This window comes from Mesitornis unicolor, unplaced genomic scaffold, assembly GCF_000695765.1.
Source record: "Mesitornis unicolor isolate BGI_N332 unplaced genomic scaffold, ASM69576v1 scaffold385, whole genome shotgun sequence".
Classification (NCBI taxonomy): domain Eukaryota; kingdom Metazoa; phylum Chordata; class Aves; order Mesitornithiformes; family Mesitornithidae; genus Mesitornis; species Mesitornis unicolor.
Window position 1 is genome coordinate 83,702 of NW_010184582.1, and position 19,089 is coordinate 102,790.

Sequence of the window (19,089 nt, forward strand, 5' to 3'; positions counted from 1 at the left end):
AAAGAACAGCCCTCGTCATCTCCCAAGCTGCTCAGATTTGGGGTATAAACACTGCGGCCCATCTATCTTACTAAGCTGCTCCTCCCTGTTCCCATTACTCCAGCCATCCTTACACCTCCTGTCCCCAGTGGATCAATTTAAGCTCCCCTCCCTCTAGCTGAAAACTTAGACAAGGCAAATCATTAAAGAGTTTGACATTTTTGCCTTTAATCCACCACCGGTCAATGACGGAGCCATTTCCAAAGCAACTACTGCTCAGCAAAGGATTTGCATTTCTACTGAACACAGGCAGGTGGTTCGTCTAAAGCCACCCCAAGACCCTAAACTACACCAAGTTATCTGTAGGAAAGAGAAGGGAGCAAGTAGGAAGCAGACTATGATTTATTAAAATGAAAGTGATTAAAAAATGGCACTGATTGCTTACTGCAGGCAACACTGGATGCTGAATAGCATTTGGTGAGAATACTCATGGGTTTTAATAACTTGGGGAGGGCAAAAGAAAGAGACAGACTACAAAAAACCACTAATTCGTTCTTAATCTAGCCCATTATTTCTAGATTGGAGTAGGCAGCTTTCCTTTAGGAGGTAAAATGATGGGGGTGGAATTATGCCATCCCACTGTCACTAACAGACCACTTTGTGGATGGCGAAAGATAAGGAATGAGCATAGAAAATGCTATTTAAAGCTCCACTCAGGAACCTAGAAATTTGCATTTGATAGAAGGGATTTAAATTGTATTAGAAGGCAAGGTGCACTAAACAATTACAGTTTATTACCGTGTTGGTTCACTGCCTGAACCTGTACTTATCACATACTGCAGCAGCGAAGCAGCAGCAGTGCTCAGTGCACTTGCGCTGTACGCATATTAATAGCGGGGTTAGCTGAGCAAACAGGGAAGGGGCCAAAAGCTTCTGAAAACCAAGTGGCTTGGAGATTTTTATGGACAGATCAGAGTAATTTGGGTCTCAAGTCACATTTCTTAGAAAAGTCTTCCATCAAGCAAACCGGATTTCCAGCGCAGTGCTTGGAAGAGAACACTCTGCTGTGTTACAACACGTAAGCTGAGGAGCGACTGCGACCCAAGAGAGCAGCACACATCTGCGGCAGCCGATTCAAAAGACGTTGCACACACCAGCTCCCCTAGCAGCTGGAGCGGGGCCAAAGACACTCATACTCTCTCTGCTTCATTTGTCGTGATGCAGCATACGAAGGCTACAGTGAGAATATTCATGACAGTCAAAATTCAATATATGACACTTTTTTTCCCCTTCCCATCTAGTTTTCACCTTTGATGAAAAAGGCTTCACCTCTGATGAAAAAACAAAGGTTGCCACATTACCATATGTTTCCTCTCTTTAACTAGGGGAATTAAACAGCTATACCCAACCATTCCTCTGGACCCCTCGAAAACATCACCCTGTTTTTAAAGAGTGGCCTTCAACCTTCCTCATTCCCTCCTAGTGTTTTGAATTCATGGCAACTTGTGTCCTTACTAATCCATACAAAAAACCCCCAAGTCTTCTTACCCACTGAACAGGGACTAGAATTTGCAACACTGAATTGGGTACTTTTATGTCACAGAACCAGATTAGACCAAAGGGGATCAGCCAACCTCCAGGAGACTGTAATTTTTACTAAGCTATGACACTAAGGAGGGCAAACACAGAGAATATTCAATGAAAACTGTGGGATACCACGAGAAGAACAGTAAATCTTATGGCTCAAACACATACAGGAAACTGCAGCAGCCTTCAGATTTCAGTAGATTCATTTGAAACGAAAAGCCTGGAAAGTAACTCTGAGAGTATGTCCTGCCTATTTAGGATCCATTTGAATATAGCTACTTTCCTGAGCAGCAAGGAGAAAAGAACTATTTTTTATTCCTTTATGGACTAATATGGGGTCACAGGAACAGGCTAATGAATGAATATGAGGTACAACGCTCCATGGCCACCGTGCCTTCAGGGGCACAGCTTGGGTAAGTTTTACTTTTCACTTCCCCACTAAAAGTGCACTACCACTTCACAGAGTGACTCAACACTTATCCATAGCGTAAGACTGTGCGACTAATGCCTTTTGAAATCACTAATGTGCTAAATGGCATCAGGGACAGGAAGTTATCAGTGCTAATCCACTTCAACAGGTTTAACAGTTACAAGGAATAGAAATGTCTATATGCAAGACACTTCCTCTGAGAGTCTCCTTTCCTGAAACAGAAGCACACAGCCTTTCATCATGCTTTCCCACTAGCATAATTGCTCACCAACTGCTTTCTCAAATCAATTATGTTGTCTCAGCATTAAAGGATGGAAGACAGAGTAGACCAACTTTTTGTTTATCTAGGCATGCTGGCAGGTTGCAGTCATATGTTCTGCCACCTGTACTGCTAGCTTTATCCTTTATCCAACCATAACAGGTAAAATGGCACTGGTGTAACTGAATCTGTTCGCTCAGTTGGGGAAGGAGCCAGAACAGGCATTTGTTTTTTCTCCCATTCTGAAAGGAGGCAGGAGATAGACACTCTTGCCCTTTTAAAACATTCTGCTTTTCAATAGATGGGCAATTTGCCCCGGTCTGCTAATGTGGGATCTGCTACATGCAAGGCTGAAAAGGTTCCATCGCTGGGGAAAGCACCGAACTGCTGATGAACATTTGGTGGCCTTTAACAAAAACAATGCGGTTTCTGCCAACAGGATCCCAGCAGACAAGGAAGGACGGGCTCCAAATTAGGTGGGCTTGTGATGTAGGAACTTCAGAAGGCCTGTATGGGGTATACGAGGAGTTTGCTGACTAGCTCCAGTCTCCATACTCCCTTCTTATTCATATTTTAAAAAAAATTACAAGTATATTGGCAATTGTCATGGCTGCATTCAAGAGAACCTGGAAATTTCTAAATGTGTGTGTAGGTGACCTCTCTTCTGATACAAAGGCTGCTGGGCTGAGTGGGTTTCTTTTAAAATCTGACAGTGTTAGAAAATTAGTGACTGAAGGTGCTTGAAACTACTTTGAAAGCATGTCTTTACGTCAGTATCAGAGTTTCTGCCCGTCTCAAAAATAAACAGTCCAAAGGCAATTTTCTAGAAAACAATTTGCTTTGTCCCAGATGGGATGCTTTTAAATCAACACTCATACTCACCTTCCTCTTTAGTCCCCCTCTCTGAACACTAGGGCATACTGCTTCTTCAATCAATTCTGTTTATGTTACTAGATAGCTTTAATTGTTTAATAAGAATTGACTGCAGCTGAAACCTGAGTTGATGTCAGATAGGAATGTCCTCTTCAAATGGGTATCTTTTCATAGCCCCAAAGAAGCAACACCATCTTGATTAAACGATGTTAACACTTAGTTACTGCTGAGTTTGGGGGAGGGCAGGGGGATGTTAATAGTTTCCTTTTGGCAACCCAGGTCAAAACCCCATTTCTCCAAAAGCCTACCCGATCATAATTACATATTAAAAATAGAGTACAAATATTTGATACATAAAAAAGGTCTCAGTACAAATATGAACACTGTTTACTGCACATTTCCAGGTGAATTGCTATCAAGAGTGCGAGTTTTGGTCTGAAACAGTGCCAGTAGCTTTTTGATACATGTTTCTATATATTTTCTCAAGGCTCTCTTCGAAGATCACTCTGTGAGGCTTCCCTTTGTATACGGCTGCACGACCAGACCGATAGTCACTATTATCCAAGTGAACAGTAGCGTTCTGCTCCACTGGCGAACTGTCAACAGAAAGAAGATAAGAAATAATGATGAAATCAAGATAAGGAAGACGATTCAGAGGCACAATACCAGCAGAAACCCAAATGTAGAGCTGCTAATCACAAATTACCTTTCACAAACTGACAAAAAAACTGCACTGCAGCTACTTCTAAGAAATGGGAGCCCCACGTTATTCATTCACACGAATTCCCCCCCACTTACCTGAGTGCACGTGATAATACCTCCCAAACAGAAACAGAATTAATTTTCAAAGAGCATGCAGTAATTCTGCTGTATTCTGACAGGCAGTGTGACTAGGCACAAAGCCTATGCAAGAGCAGCACGGTAGGATTTGTGTGTCCTTTGAAGGTCAAAATGTAACCACAAGTAGCTATTTCAATATGAAGACAATCTATCAGAGGTATATTAAATTACTGTGGTTGCAGCTGTAAAGTGCTCTATCGGAAGCATCTTGGATTAAGTATTCAACCAAATACATTATGATATAGTGGCAATCGAGTGCTCCTTCCCCACCCCATCTTCTGTGTCACTGTTTTAATACTAAACACAAATACAGGCTCATATTTCAGTTGCTTTGAGAAATTATTCCCTAGATCTATGAAGTGAAATTTATTCTCTGAAAATCATTATGAAACACTGACAAATCTGAAGTACATATATCTAAACTTCATGACTGTTTGCTTTCTCTGGAAACTTTCAAAACAAAGGCTTGTGTCATACAATGAAATGAGCCATTATCCTGTAATAAAGCAAGAAGCAAGTAGCTCAAAAAATCCCAAGTAAAAAATTACTACTGCGGTGCCATTTTCCACATCTGCTCAGAGATTTAGGCACTTAAGACACTTAAAAATTAGGACTGAGTTATCCTTCAGTCTTTTGTGAAAGTTCTCAGTCTGAAATGAAACTGGAAATACGAAGCTTATGGTGACCATCTTCACTTTTAGGAAACGGATTACATTTCACAGGGAAATTTTAAATTTTCTTATACACATATAATTTATTAATCTACTACAGTCAAACCAGTATTTAAAACTTTGTCCTCAAGTTAGTATCAGTAAGCACGTAAGTATATGGAGAATTCTCAGGCCAAAAAGCCAAGCACAGCACCAGGAGCAGCACTTGTAAATCTATAACAAACAGCTCAGACGCTCTTTTCCTTGGAATCTTATTCCTGCAGTCAGCCTTGTGCTTGCCTGTTCTACTGAAAGCTAAACCTACATAAAGACACTCAAAGTCCAACCACTTTCACCGCAGTAAAGACTCAAAAAACAACGGTAACTTCCACAAGGTCCTTATTCAAGTATTGAAAAAGACATAAGCTTAATTTTCCTTTCTTTTTGGGGGGTGTGTATATATTACCATTAGCCAGTCCTTGCACAGGAGATACGCAGCACTGGTGTGGACAGATACAGCCAAGCTCGAGAACAGTCCCTCTCCTGTCTCAACTGGAAGCCAGCTGACACCGTGAGCTAAGCAATCTGGGAATTACACTCACAAATCATATTAACAGCACGATTTCTGCACGCAACTCCCTGCTCTGAAACACCTGTCATATGCTTTTGTTCCCTCATACATCTCCTTTAAGAGTCCCAGAAGTTCTTTTCTGAGTGAATCATATACTAAATATTTCACAAAACACGGACCTTTTCCTCACTCCCAGTGGTTTTCAATCATCCGCTTTACTGCCAACATTGGGTCGACAGTACCATGTCCTTCTCTGAACTCTGTCTCTGTCCTTGTATCCTGTTTATGAGCACTGTGGCAAACACTCAGCAATCAGACTGTCCTCGAGTTCTTTTATGTCTCACCCTTCAGCGAATGGGACTAGAGCTGCCAGCTCCTAACGCGGGAGCAGTCCTTCCTCAACTTGAGTGCGGCATTTCATATCCCATCACTGCTTGATTCTGTAGCATTAGGATTTGTTTTTTCATGGTCTGCAGTTTCAGCATCAATTTCAAAGTCTCAAAGCTGCCTCAAAACAAAACCTTACACTTTCTCGCTCACAAACACATCCTACACAATTTAATTGCAGCAGCTGTCAGGACAAAGGATAAGGGAGCAAAAAGGCTACACGCAGAACACAGGAGCGAGAACAGGTATAGAAATACTAACAACTCCAGTAGCAACTTCACTTAGATGTGAAAATCTAAGACTAACTGGATCTCTTGCGCAGAGGTGTCTACAAGTTACAGGACTTTTTAAAAAAGCCAGCAAATCATAAATGAATTTTTTAGAGCTTACTAATTGCAAGTAGAAGTTCCCTATGATACCCATATTGAATTACTCTCCTTTCAGCAGAATGCAGTGGTGAGTTGGGAAGCCTTTGTTACAAAATATTGCACCACATTTAATAATAAAAACAAAACCTTTCTTTCCACTAACATCAAGACCTCTCAAATTTAGCGTCGCAGTTCTAGGACTTCTCTCTTAATAAAAATAAAATATAAATAAAACCAGGAAAGCCATACAACACAAAAATGTTTTACTCCAACAAAAAATCTTTGCTCCAACAAGTATCTGAAGTGTTCTACACAATACCATGTGCATAAACAGAGACTATCAATATTTACAACTTCCACTACAGAAGTTGTCAAAATCAATTCAACTGGTGTCCTTTAAGTTAAATATTCGAATGAAACCCCAGTCATATATGTGAGGAGTACACAGAATAACTACATAACTACTACATAAACCAAGTTTCCAAGATCTCAGGTTTTCAAGATGTCTCCTGAAACATGGCATGCTGAATCACTAGACCCTAGGATATACATTTGCTGTGCTTTGTAAGATGCTTCTCTTTTCCAAATACGAGCTTTGGGGAAAAAAAAAACAACAAACAGCAAACCAGCCCAAAACCACATTACCAAGTAGACTTCAACTTATTTTTGCTCTCCCATAGTTTTAACAAAACATAACCAACTGGTTATTTTTAAAGTGACATTTGCTCCTGCTGTGCAAGGATCGTTTTTACAACCAGGTCCAGTTCCAAAATCAGTGCTTTATGGAGACTATTCTGATACAGAGCCAAACAGTACGAAAGGCATAATGACAGTCAACTGTATTTTGCTGTTAGGTGAAGAAGCTTGGTAGGATTAACTCCTACAGAAGCCTTTTCCCAGTGCAATATACAGCACAGCTCAAAATAGGAAGAGAAACTTCTAGCTAAATTTAAAGGGCAATATCGTGAGTATGACTGCTCTGTCTTGGCAAGAGAAAAACTCCTTACCTGCTCTGCAGTTCACTCATGGATAAGGGCGCTCTATGTGAAGATTCTTTTGTCTTAGTCAAGTCTCCTTTTGATGAGTTACTCTCATCCTAAAAAAAATAAAATAAAATTCTCATTACCTTGGTTTCTGATTACAATGATCTCATTTCAAAAACACTTTCTTTCCATTTAGTAGAAGACTATTAAAGTGCTTACATTTCTTGGGGGAGAAAGGGACAAAGTGTAATAAGCCAAATGCCATTTATGAACACTTTTAATTAAGTTGAGTACAACTCAGCTAATAATTTTCAGGTAATAAAGGGAAAGAATTTCTAGACAGTGTTGATCCAAAGGACTCTGCAGACAGCACAAGCTTCAGTAACCCCCAACAAACATGTTCATTGCTCACAATCACCCCAGACAGCCAACTGTGGCCACTGCGTTACTTTTGTTTCTTGCACAATAGGGGAAAGTAACCTAAAATCTTCTATTTATTAGCTTTTATAATGAGCCACCATTATCCATTTAATGCATTTTACCAGACAGAAGCATTCTACACATCCAAATACTTTGATTCCATATACAGGGCTGAGAATATACTTATCCAACTTTAAAAACTATCTGTGATACACTTAATGACCCTTCAGTGGTATTCTTAGGAGTCGCTAGAAAGCAGTCTTCCCTTCCAAATGCTGCCTAGACATTAATTAACCCATATTTGCCCTCTTAGGTAAGTAAGAAACAAAACACCTCATACGAAGGGAGCCAGTTGCTCACCTGAGACAGGATGGTAGAAATTCTACCACACAACCACATCCACTCTACTCTAAAGAGCAAAGACACTGCTTAAGAGGTAATATTAAGTAATGCTTTTAGCAGAAGCCAATTGCTGTAAAGATTAGCAAACAAAATAATCCTTCATGCTACAGAAGAAATAACTGGGAAAAGAGACTGCAGTAAAAATAATCACACTTGCTGGTAACACAAAACTGGGAGAAAAGATAATAAGTATAGTGGTAGATGGCAATAAGATGCAGAGCAAGCTGAATGGCAGGTGGACGGATGGGGAAAAACCTAACAATTTATTGTGGTGAAATACAAGGTAATAAGTCTGTTTGTAAACAGGAAAACTCTCTTCCTTCAGCAGTCACAGACTACAAAGCACTGAGGAGGAAATGGGGTACAGTGGTAAATAAAACTCGGCAGCACTTGCCAGAGGCAAACTGTGTTCTGGAAAGGAAAAAAAGATGAAACATTACCATACTGTCAGAATGTCACAGCAGAAAGCTACAGTGGACACCCCAAGGAATCTGCAGCAGAGCTCCAGTCACACTATTTTTACAGAGCACTATGGAAACGAAATTTTGGAAAACACAGCTGGATGCTTCTGGGAACGGTTATTTAGCATTAGGCTCTTTGGAAAGAAACAGAGTAAGAGACATTTTTAGCCTTTCAAAGTTTGGAAGAGGATCCAGACTGAAGCCAAACTCTACTCAACACTTCACCAGGGCTCTTGCTTTACTATTCCCTCTCTTTCAAGATGACCCCTTTACCTCATCCATCCACTGCATAACAATGCAGCCTAGATTTAGGGCCATCTGGGGAAGTACAACCAATCCTGGTGTATTTTACAGTACTCACTGTGAGCAGACCTAATTTTCTTTTTTTAAGCAGATCAGCTGCTGTTAGAACAGTTTTCACAGGTTAGCTGTACACCATTACCAAACACCATAAGAGTTCTCTTTGCTCAGTGGAAGAAAATGGAGTGAGAAAAATGGTCCTTTTCCAGCATTGCTCTGACCAGGTTGGTAATTAAAGACTCAAAAATGTTACCCAATACTCTGATATCTGGATTTTTTAGGACAGAAACATGAGGTTTTCAAACAAGAGAGGAAACAGAAAAGCATCACCTCTGATTCTTAATCCCTCTGAGTATTCAGCAAGGGTTTGATACTGGAAGCGACAAGGTGCACTAACAGAGAATCAACAAAAAGTACCATGCTTCAAGAATCTAACACCATGGTTGCAAATTTATGTGCATTTGTGCGATAAAAGTAGTTTTGCAGTAACAGGTGAATGCCAGCATACGTGTAAGTCGTTCTAGAGCAGAATGTTTTAAATTATGTAAGTAAAATAAGCAAATAGGAATGAAAATATCAAATTCTCCTTTACCATTTATTATACTTGATAGTCTTTACGACTGCATGGAGAGACCATGTAACCAGCCATCCAGCTCTCCCCACAAAGTAGTAAATCTTTTATTCTAAAGTCATGGTCTACTGTTCAAGGAAAGTAGTCAAGGACCACTGGAGATAGTTCAGGCTGTGCAAACTTTCATTACATGTAGGTGCTGGACCGTCATGAAATTCAATTTGTTATCTTAAGTTCATTGAAACATCAGAGAAGCTTTTGACATGATTTGTACCTATTCTGGAGTGGCTGAAACGCAGAAAAATGTGATGGGCATCTTCTATTTGACAGTCAGCAGCCCACAAGATCATGTTTGTATACAAATCTTGCACCAATGGTTTGAGACAACAACCTTCACTTCTGCCCCAGCCCACTGCCACGGCTTCACTGCGGCCAGTGGAGGCACCGCACCGCAGCCGGCACAGCTCATGTGCCAGCACACTGCCACGCCTGCCGCTTCTGCGCTCCAGTGCGACCTGGAGGGCCAGGGCTCTCCTGCTCTTCTATCATGTGTCCCACTGATACAGCAAACCACATCAGAGGGGAAAGGTGGGCAGATGGGGACAGCAGTAACTTAAAATTGCAGCAACACTCAAAAGCAGATTTCTGTCAACACTCCTTTTTCTAGGAGGAGAAACTGAAGCAAAAAAGAAGTCTTTCTCCACTTTGATAGATCCATGTCTCTTCTAACCAATCAATAACATTTGTGAGTTAGAATGTCAGACAAAAATAATAATTTCAGAGCTCTTAATCTTAACTACCTCTCATCTTTACGTCCTTCTACCCTACCTTTCTTTTACCTCAGCTCACACTTAAGACCCGAAGTTCTCTGCAGATGAACAACCTTATTACTCAGTTTGTACAATGCTTTGGCCAGGGAGATCCAGTGCTACAACTGGATTTTGTACGATTGCAATGGAGAGAGAAAAATTTTTGCTAAAGCTACACTTCAAATTTCCATCAGACTCAAGGACAAAATACTCTGATGCTGGGCATAATCTCATTAGATAAAGAGCTCTGTTCATTGAAACCTAGGTAATTAAGGGGAAAAAAAGCACACATCTGAAGAATAACATTAGCTCTACAAACAGCTGGACACGAGCAGCTGCTGATGTGCAGCTGCACAACGTGTTAAGGCCGGATGTTCTACATATCTGTAACATATTTTTTTGCTTCAATTGGAAGTGGAGAACCAGATATAAAAAAGCTTGATAATCGTCGTCAATACCCTGTGAAACGGTTACCTATATCAGCTGTCCATACAGACTACACACAAGGAGGCTACTGAAGTCAGAGTGCAACAGTTCAGTTTATACACTGAATCCATAGTTCCACAATCAAGGCTGCCTCAAAGAACAGCATTATAATAAATCCAAGACCGCAGGCACAGTTCCCTTCCTCAGCCATCTCGGACAAAAGAAAGTATTCAGTTCACAGTCAAACTTACAAACGTTAGGCGCTGTCTAACACTGTGCGTCCTTAAAATATTTTTCACTCTTTTATGGATCTCATCTCCATTTGTTGGTGAAGGCCAACCAGAGCTAAATCTGCAAGAGGAAGGGAAAAAACAAACAGAAAAAGTATTTTCTTGTTGAAAAGCTGAAATGTGCTTTTGACTCAGATTTATTTTTTTTTTTAAATTATGAAGCATGCACTACTTCTTTCTACTTGGAACATACAACAGTGTCATAGATTTGATTCCTTTCCTCCTCTGGGGTACAAGTAAAGAAACATTTCAAAGCAGTACATAAACTATATGCATCCACCATGCCAACAGAAGATGCAAAACATAGAAAATGTTGATGATTTTGTAACTTAATATCTCCGTAACTTTTGTATTGTCCCTACAGGATATAAAAGCTATACAGTTATTCTATCCCCAGTGATCAGGTTTAATTTTTCTCTTTTTAAAGGAAGAATACTTCCTACACACATGATTTATTTCAGTGAAAAGAATTTCAACAGGAAGATAACTCCAATACATCCAAATTAGAAAGCCTGTGCAGTTAAAACCCTGCAAATTCACAATCTTTATTTCACAAGATGGAACTACATTTTAAGTTGCTTTTTATACATTAAAAATCGGGTAGTTTGCTTGGTATGAGTGACTTAAACCCAGCAGGTACTTTTGGACTTTACCCTTTTATGCTTTGCAGCACATTGTTTCCCACTGTACTAAAAAAACTCAAAACAACAAAAAACCAACAAACCACCAACAAAACCAACTCATCCTCCTCAGCAAGTTCAGAAGCTGGCAGAAATTTCATATCAATAGTTATTCATAGACTGTTAAAGGAGGCAACTGAGATTTTAAGAACAGGATCATTTACATACCAACCTTCACATTTTAATACACCGAAAAAAATGTATAATAAAAAAACCCCAAACAAACCAAAAGAGGGAAAGAATTATTGGAGAAAAGTTATGAGAAGTTTACTTACACAGTCTTATCACAGTGGATAGAAACAGGGCTGACTTTGCAGCAAGAACATAAAAACTCATGATGTGGTACCATGCTAAAACGAATAGGGGTCATCAGGCAAGCTGCAAGCTGGCAAGCTGTACTGCTGCAACTGGAGCTAGTGGAGCAACAGCCAACAGCAGCACTGGGCTCCTGTCCTCCGAATGGTTTGGAGCACAAGAAACAGCGATGTGCTTTCACAGTAAATTTGATGCAGTGGAGAAACACCATGACTGAGGTCTGAGATTCTACACTGAGCTCTGGATGGTTTTGTGGGACTGAGACAGACCTTCTGCCTTCTTCTCTCCAATCTATCACGTTCCCTGTGTTATTCAGTCTATCTGAAATCCCCAATCTGATCCTGCCTGGCTTAGTTTACCTCCATCAAGCTCTCAGAAATTTCAATATAGATAAAGAACAGTACAGATCCTTCCAAAAAAGGCAAACCAGGTACACAGTGAAAGCTTCAGTTCAAAACAAGTAACTTGGCAATGTTAAAATTAATGGAAGCAGGATCCTGAAAATGGAAAGGATGCAGGTAGGGCTGGGAGCATTTTGCACTGTTTCAGGCCATTCCTTCTATTACCAGAGATAGAAATATAAGAGAACGAGACCAGTTATCTGCTTTTGAGTAACATTCTTCTATTTTCTTGTATCTAATAAACTTATTTGGACTCACTTATTATTGCTTACCTTTCTGAAACCTCTCTGTTCTAAAGAGCCCAGATATTTTCAGTCTATTTATGGGTTTCCTTAAATCAAACCATCTATTTCTGAATGCTTCTATTTTTCTTCAAGAAAGGGTGTGAAGAAATTACACAGTATTGGAAGAAATTACACAGTATTGGAAGAATGGATCATATAATCCATAGTGGGATGTATTTTCCGTATTTCTAATGACGATTAATGTCGTTTGTCTTTGGATCATCACAGGCAAGAACTTTCACAAAGCTGCCTATAGCATTCACATGAGCATCCTGAACATTCACAACTGATTTCAAACCCAACAATACGCATGGCAGATCCACACTGCTAGACTCTAGTATGCAAAGGAATTGAACAATCTGTTGCACTAAAAGACCTCACATAACTTTTCCTAAAAGAAAGCAAAATGGTTTGTGAATTTTGTTAGGGAAGGAAAGCATTGCCTTTGAAGAACGAGAAGTCTCTTAAGCAGGCAGGAACATTCATTTCTCTAACACAGTCAAACGCAGCTTGTGAAAAAACCCCAGTATTCAAAAAAAAAAAGAGAGGCTAGAAGGGGGCTGGAGCGGTACTATCATCTTATGACTTCCCATTAACATTTACAAACATTTACTAATATTAAACAACCTACAAAATGCATGTTTAAAAATGTGCATCCTAGATGCTGTAAGAGTGAGTCATTTCCCATTTGACAAATAAAAGACAGACCCATGAAGTCATGGCATTTTCTCTTATTTATACAGCAGCTGCTGTTCTTCCAACATCCAGGTTGCTGGCACTGAGAAGCTGGAATAGATTGCCTTTGGGAAATAAATTTTATGAAATTCGTATGTAAGATTTCAGATCATTGTTATTAATCTTAAATTTACAAATATCCTTGGAGGTAAATGTATTTACTTCTGGAAAAAAGAAAACCCAGCTTGCTATTGTGTTCATTTAGAAAATACGTGGCTATGTCTGCAAGAAAAAGAAGATCTAAGTACTTAATTCAAGAACTATTAGATGTCTTTCTTCAGGTGATTTTATTGATCGATCCACTAGTGTGCGCTGTGGTATAAGGAATGTTACTCCCACACACACCCCAGACTTAATTTACCAAAAAAAGAAACAAAAAAGGAAAATAAATCAAAACCTTAGGTGTGATTAAAAGCAGTATCAGCGTCTTTTTAATTATTTTTTTGAGTATTGTTACTGTAAAATTTTAGTAGTAACTATAGAGTGTAGTCCAGATTTAAAGTCATAATGTTGATATTTCTACCAATCAAAACTCAAACTAAAATAAAATCATGCCTGAAATGTAACAACCACAATCTTAAGTGAAACCTTTTGATGATATTCTAACTCTCCTATTGGAAATATTTTATAAAATAGGCTTTAGAGCACAGCTTCTTAAAGTATAAATAAAGGGATTCCATTTCCCCAAAGTCACCAATAATGTGTTTTTAAAATGACTAGCTACTCATTTATGTGATTAAGGTGTCACTATCATATTGCAATGTAGAAAGGAAAGTCATTTCATTTCAATGACTGTTTGTCCTGATAAATGAAATAAACTTCTACAGTTGTATTCTTTGTCATACTTTCAATTTTCCTTGGGACTTGCAAACATTCTGCAGTTGCATCAGCTTAAATTGTTTATTGATTCCAATAGATTGTATAAACACTTTGGAAATATAGCTCAGTGACCTAGAAAAAGCCAGATCAATCAGAGAACTTCTCAAGATTAATTTCAAAGATGTTGTGTCGAATACGATCAAGGAAACAGAACCATTTTCCCTTGTAATGTGACTAAAGGCATTTATTTTCTTTTATGAGATAAGGATTTTTTTAAGGTCATACAGACAACATCTATCTTGATGGGAAAAAAACCCAGAAGCCAAGCAGACAGTCTAGATCTTGTGCTAAAGATTAAAGTTATTTTCATGTGTAAATTTATACATTAGGATGAAATAGTTCATTAGAAATACAAACAGGATACGTCCGTCCATGTACTCTAGTCAAATAGCAGCTTGCGAACTTGAGAGCTGTAATAAATAGGAATTTTCAAATGTCAGACAATCCAATCATCCACTTGCACATCACAAAATGTTAATATCACATTTCATCAGGAGATACTAATACATTTCATAGCAGCAGAATCAATGCAAAAGCCTACTGCAGGATATCTGCAATGCCTATGGTGACCCCTGCCCCCCCAGCACACCTCCTAGCTTTGTGAACAACTCGGTGCCTGTGGCCTCCATGAAGAATTCATCAGATTCAAAGACACAGACTTCACGCTGAGCAAAACCACATACAAGGACAAACTATCAGAGGACAGAAATCAATGAAGTACTGTAGTACCAGCTTCACAATTGGAGAGATCACTGCTGTAATTGGGGAGAAGAGGGAGAAAGAACTCTTAAAGCTAAGTATAACCTGAAAAACCTCAATCTGCAAGAACTCATACATGGAACAAGAGAGATCCTCAAGAAAACCAAATATATTTAATTTCAAAATGGAAAAAAAAACCTCACAGATTTTATATCCAAGTAGGCATTTATGCAGCATTCAGAGTAAGTGGAGAACGTGCTTTATTCTCATTTTAGAGGACATGAAGTGGTAATTCAGTACGATGAACTTGGTTCTCAGTATATACTGGTTCGTATGGAGGCACAACAGAAAAGCTGGGCTACACTTGTTTTACTGGTCTACTTAAGTAAATTACACAATTTGTTTTGCTTTTTCTTAAAATGACTGATGGTTAGGAATCTCAGTGCAGATGTAGCTACAGCAGTGCAAAAGTGTTTGAGAGACTATACTGGTATATGGCAGTTCCTGAAATGTAATTAAAACATACAAATACTGTAAGAATGTAAGGATTTACAGCAGAGGAAGTAAGCTGCTTTCACAATGCCAGGATACTACTACGAAGCAGAAACAATTACACACAGACAAGGTCTTAAATCAAAGCACAGCAGCCTATGTATTTGGAAGCAGAAGCTGACAGCTGAGCTGTGTACCCATTTGCTCTTCTGCGTCAGTAAGACATTTTTAAAAAGTAAACATTTCTCATCCTTTCTAAATAGTTTCCCTTACTTTCAAAAGCCCTGTTTGCAGCTAGGCCTTGAAGCACTAGAGATACATTCAGTGCTGAGTTTTTAAATTCATAAATGCTTCACATCTAGTCCTTAAAAGTGGGAGAAGACACATCATTCTCATGTGAAAAGTGAATCCAAAGTGACAGACCGCTTACGAGATTTCAAGGAAGGCCAGATGAATGCTCTAGCTGAGCAGTTGCCCCAAAAAAAGTTCAGTTAATTCTGGTACTAAAATGTCAGTGCATCATAAATGGGCTACACCTTCTTATCCTCTTTGTAAGCTTTTCCATTACCTTCTGCCTTCTCGGAATGTATTCATTTATATACAAAACAGCTGCGACAGCAATCAACTTCAAATTTGCCTATCACTGCAGCAAAATCAACCAATAAAGATGACAAATAGTACAGATGTTGGTCAAAAATTTCAAATAAGCCTTAAGAACTGCTCGGTTTTGCATAATACGGTATGAAATACCTGATTGGTGGTGATTTCCAGAGTTTAACTTAATGCAAAAGAAGGAAACTTCCCGAAGAGGTGAGAATGATACACCCAAAAGATTCAAGAACAACCTTACTACTAAACTAAATTCCAAAAAGATCAGAAATAATGAATTTTAGATAGTAGAAATAGACAGGACACCTCGTTGCAACCCCTCTCTGGAGAAAGCTTTTTTTCTTAAAAGTCTGCTAAATTTTTCAGTGTCCACTCTGTACTCTGTAGTAGAAAGTTCTCAGAACTTAAAACACTCTCACAGAAGTAAACCGTGTTTAGGATGCACACCACTCACTAAAATATTAGGTGAACTACCCATGGTCTGGATTTTGCTATGCAACAAAACTAGCACCCAAGATCCTGGGGTGACATTTCAAGATCACTGAAGCCAAAGCTTCTGAAAAACTGGGCTTTTTAAGAACTTCACATAGGATCCAGTCTTTCCTTAATATCAACTATTGGTATCTATCATTACATCTATCACTAGTGTTAGCTAACTTCACACTGTTATTTCCCTAGTATTTGGAAAAAGATAACGTAAGAAGATGGTAGTAAAACAATAGAGGAATATTACAGAAGGGCGTCTCATCCATACAGTTAACCTCTGTCTTCAAGCAAAACTTAGATATTCGTTAAGTTTTATAGTAGGTAAGATCACATATCAGCAGTATATCCAGGACAACATAAAAAAGACATAGAGCTGGATTTCACTCTGGAAATGATTATTCTTCAGGTTACTGGTGAAAAAACAAAAGCAAAAGCCTTCCATGTCCAGTCTAGGAAAAAGAATCCTTTGATCCCAAATGCATGAGAAGTAGCTTTGCCTCTCAACGTAACAGAAATGGTCAAATACTACTATGATTGCTGCGGTCCCTTGAGAAAATAATTTCTCTTGTGCCAGCAGATGGTTCCATTCAGAGGTTTTCTGTCATTACCTTACAGAATCCACCTCACCGTTTCTCCTTTTCTTTACAAAGAGTGCTTTGCTGCTGGTTTCAGTGCTGCAAGGAAGGCTTAACTTGCAAGTTCCCAGGAAAAACAGAGTCTTCTAGGAGTGCATGAGGACGTACACACACGGTGAAAGCAAGGACTGGACTTGAATTTTGCTTTCCTGCAACAGCAGAGAGAATATAGGCCTAATGCTTTTTTACAAAGCATACAGGATACTTATCTATGCACAACCAAGCAGTCTGTAGGGACAAGCAAAGTGCACTGGCTGAAGCTGGCCACACGCCATGGGCAGGAACTAAAGAGTGTGCACGTACTATTGCTCTGCACAGGGGCTAGAATCAAAATGAGAAGTAGAGTTGTACAGCCACATCACTCTGCCGAGTGTCGGTCTGCAACACCAGCAAATGTTTTCCTTAGGTGACCTAAATAATGAAAAATGTAAGAATGAAGTATGAAAAATAAATATTCAAAACTTTGCTGCCTTGTTCAGCAGAAAATCTACTTACAGTTCTTCTACTGGCTCAAACACGGTGGAAAAGGAGAGAGGATTGATTTGTGGTCTCTCTAGCAGGCTCACAGAAAGGGACTGGAAACTGCTAGAAGGGCTCAGAGGACCTTATGCAAGACCCCAGTTTGTTTATCACTGAAAAGTATTGCAGTGCCTTAACAACTATTCAGCAGTGCTCTGGGAAGTCCTGCCAAAAAGGCAGACACTGACTTCACACTACTTTAAAAAAAAAAGGGACCTAAAGGTCTAGGTGGGAAGTCAAGTTTCATACTGACTGTGGATTGACTAGCATTTAAAAACATAGCCTGGATATGCTAAGCTCTTTGTCTTTGTAATTCAAAATAAAATTGAGGAAATAAACACCAAACACTGCGAGATAAGACTCTGTATTCCTGCAAATACACTACCACTGGTACACTTTGAGTAGTACTGATTCTCTCTGTATTTCTATGATCGCAACAGTGGTGTTTGCATGCATTTCCAAACACTGACTTCTGATCCATGTTTGTCACTCCAGCTGCAGCTCTCAGCATACTCAGCTAAAGCCATTGTGATCTCAGCAGCATGAAAGAGATCCAATTTTTTAGACTATGCCCTTTACCTTCTCATTTTGAGTTTTCTTCTGATGACAAAAGTAAATGCTTACATCTCTAACATAAAGAGATGTTACATCTCTAAAGAGCTGAGAACATTTGTTCTAATACGAAGAAAAACCATAATTTCACAAGATCACAGGTCTCTTCTGGAGAGGGGCTTGTAAAAAGAAAAAACAAGAATATTCAGATAATTTCAAGATGACTAAATTACTATGCATGTAACAGCAGCTCACAACATACAAGACTTTCCTGCTATCAATATAAGGGACCCTGTCAGTTTTAAATATAATCTGCTTTAAAATTACACTCCCTCCAACAGGAGTCCAGTTGAAAAAAGGGGGATAAAAAAGTCACCATTACAATCTCTCTTCCCCAGACATGGACAACTAATGCACAAAGCATGTCAGGAGAGAGTGGGAAGGTAGACAAGACGGCAAAGAAACCTCCTCCAAACCTCAGATACATCCTAACCAATGTATAACAGCTCTTCAGAAATACTGTTACACAGAACAACAAACAAGCAAGTTTTCAACGAGAAGATGATGTTGAAACACCAACTTGATCTTCATAAGCATTAAAAATTCAATCCTCAACTGCCATCTGTCATTTTTATTTCTAAAGAAACAAACTGAGACAATTTTTCTACTTTGAAAAAAAGCGTTAGGCTGTGTGTAGGCTATGAAATGCACCCTGCGAGCACTGACTAACTGAGGTACCAATGGTAACAAGGATGAAACAGCCTGGATGGAGTGTGAACGAGCCACCGAAGTACATTTCCACGTACGGCCTCAGTAAACACTTCAGCATTTAGGACAGGAGAAGAGTTTGATCCTCAGCTTCTTTCAGTTATTTTATGTATTTGCTTGTTCAGGCCCAGCTTTGTACATAGTTTTTCTGCTCCTGGAAAGTCAGTTAGTAACTTACTAAATGGGAAGAACAGTAGGATCATTGAACACCAAGAACACGCTCTGCTCAGCAGGAGGTTGACTCTCCTTTAAAGACTGGAGGACTTAAGCATGAAATAAAATCTATTGCTTTTTCACATTTTTCTTCCTTCCCACCTTCATGGGACACTGAAGCTGCGAGGCTTGCCCAAAATATTAACCTAGGGATTGAAATCCACCTAACTAAGGGATATTAGAAATGGTCTCCATCTCAACTCCACTGGGGTCAGT

At 39.2% G+C, this 19,089-nt stretch overlaps 1 protein-coding gene across 1 annotated transcript in view; it reads right to left on the reverse strand.

Annotated features, from left to right (window-relative positions):
• Positions 1-3,543: 3,543 nt before the first annotated feature.
• Positions 3,544-19,089, reverse strand: part of SPATA6 (spermatogenesis associated 6) — a gene marked incomplete at its 5' end in the record, with an annotated part of 38,209 nt that continues 22,663 nt past the window's right edge. The window contains 3 exons of the mRNA XM_010184491.1: positions 3,544-3,724; positions 6,952-7,040; positions 10,568-10,667. Coding sequence (XP_010182793.1) covers positions 3,544-3,724; positions 6,952-7,040; positions 10,568-10,667 — 370 coding nt within the window. The remainder of the gene's footprint in view (positions 3,725-6,951; positions 7,041-10,567; positions 10,668-19,089) is intronic.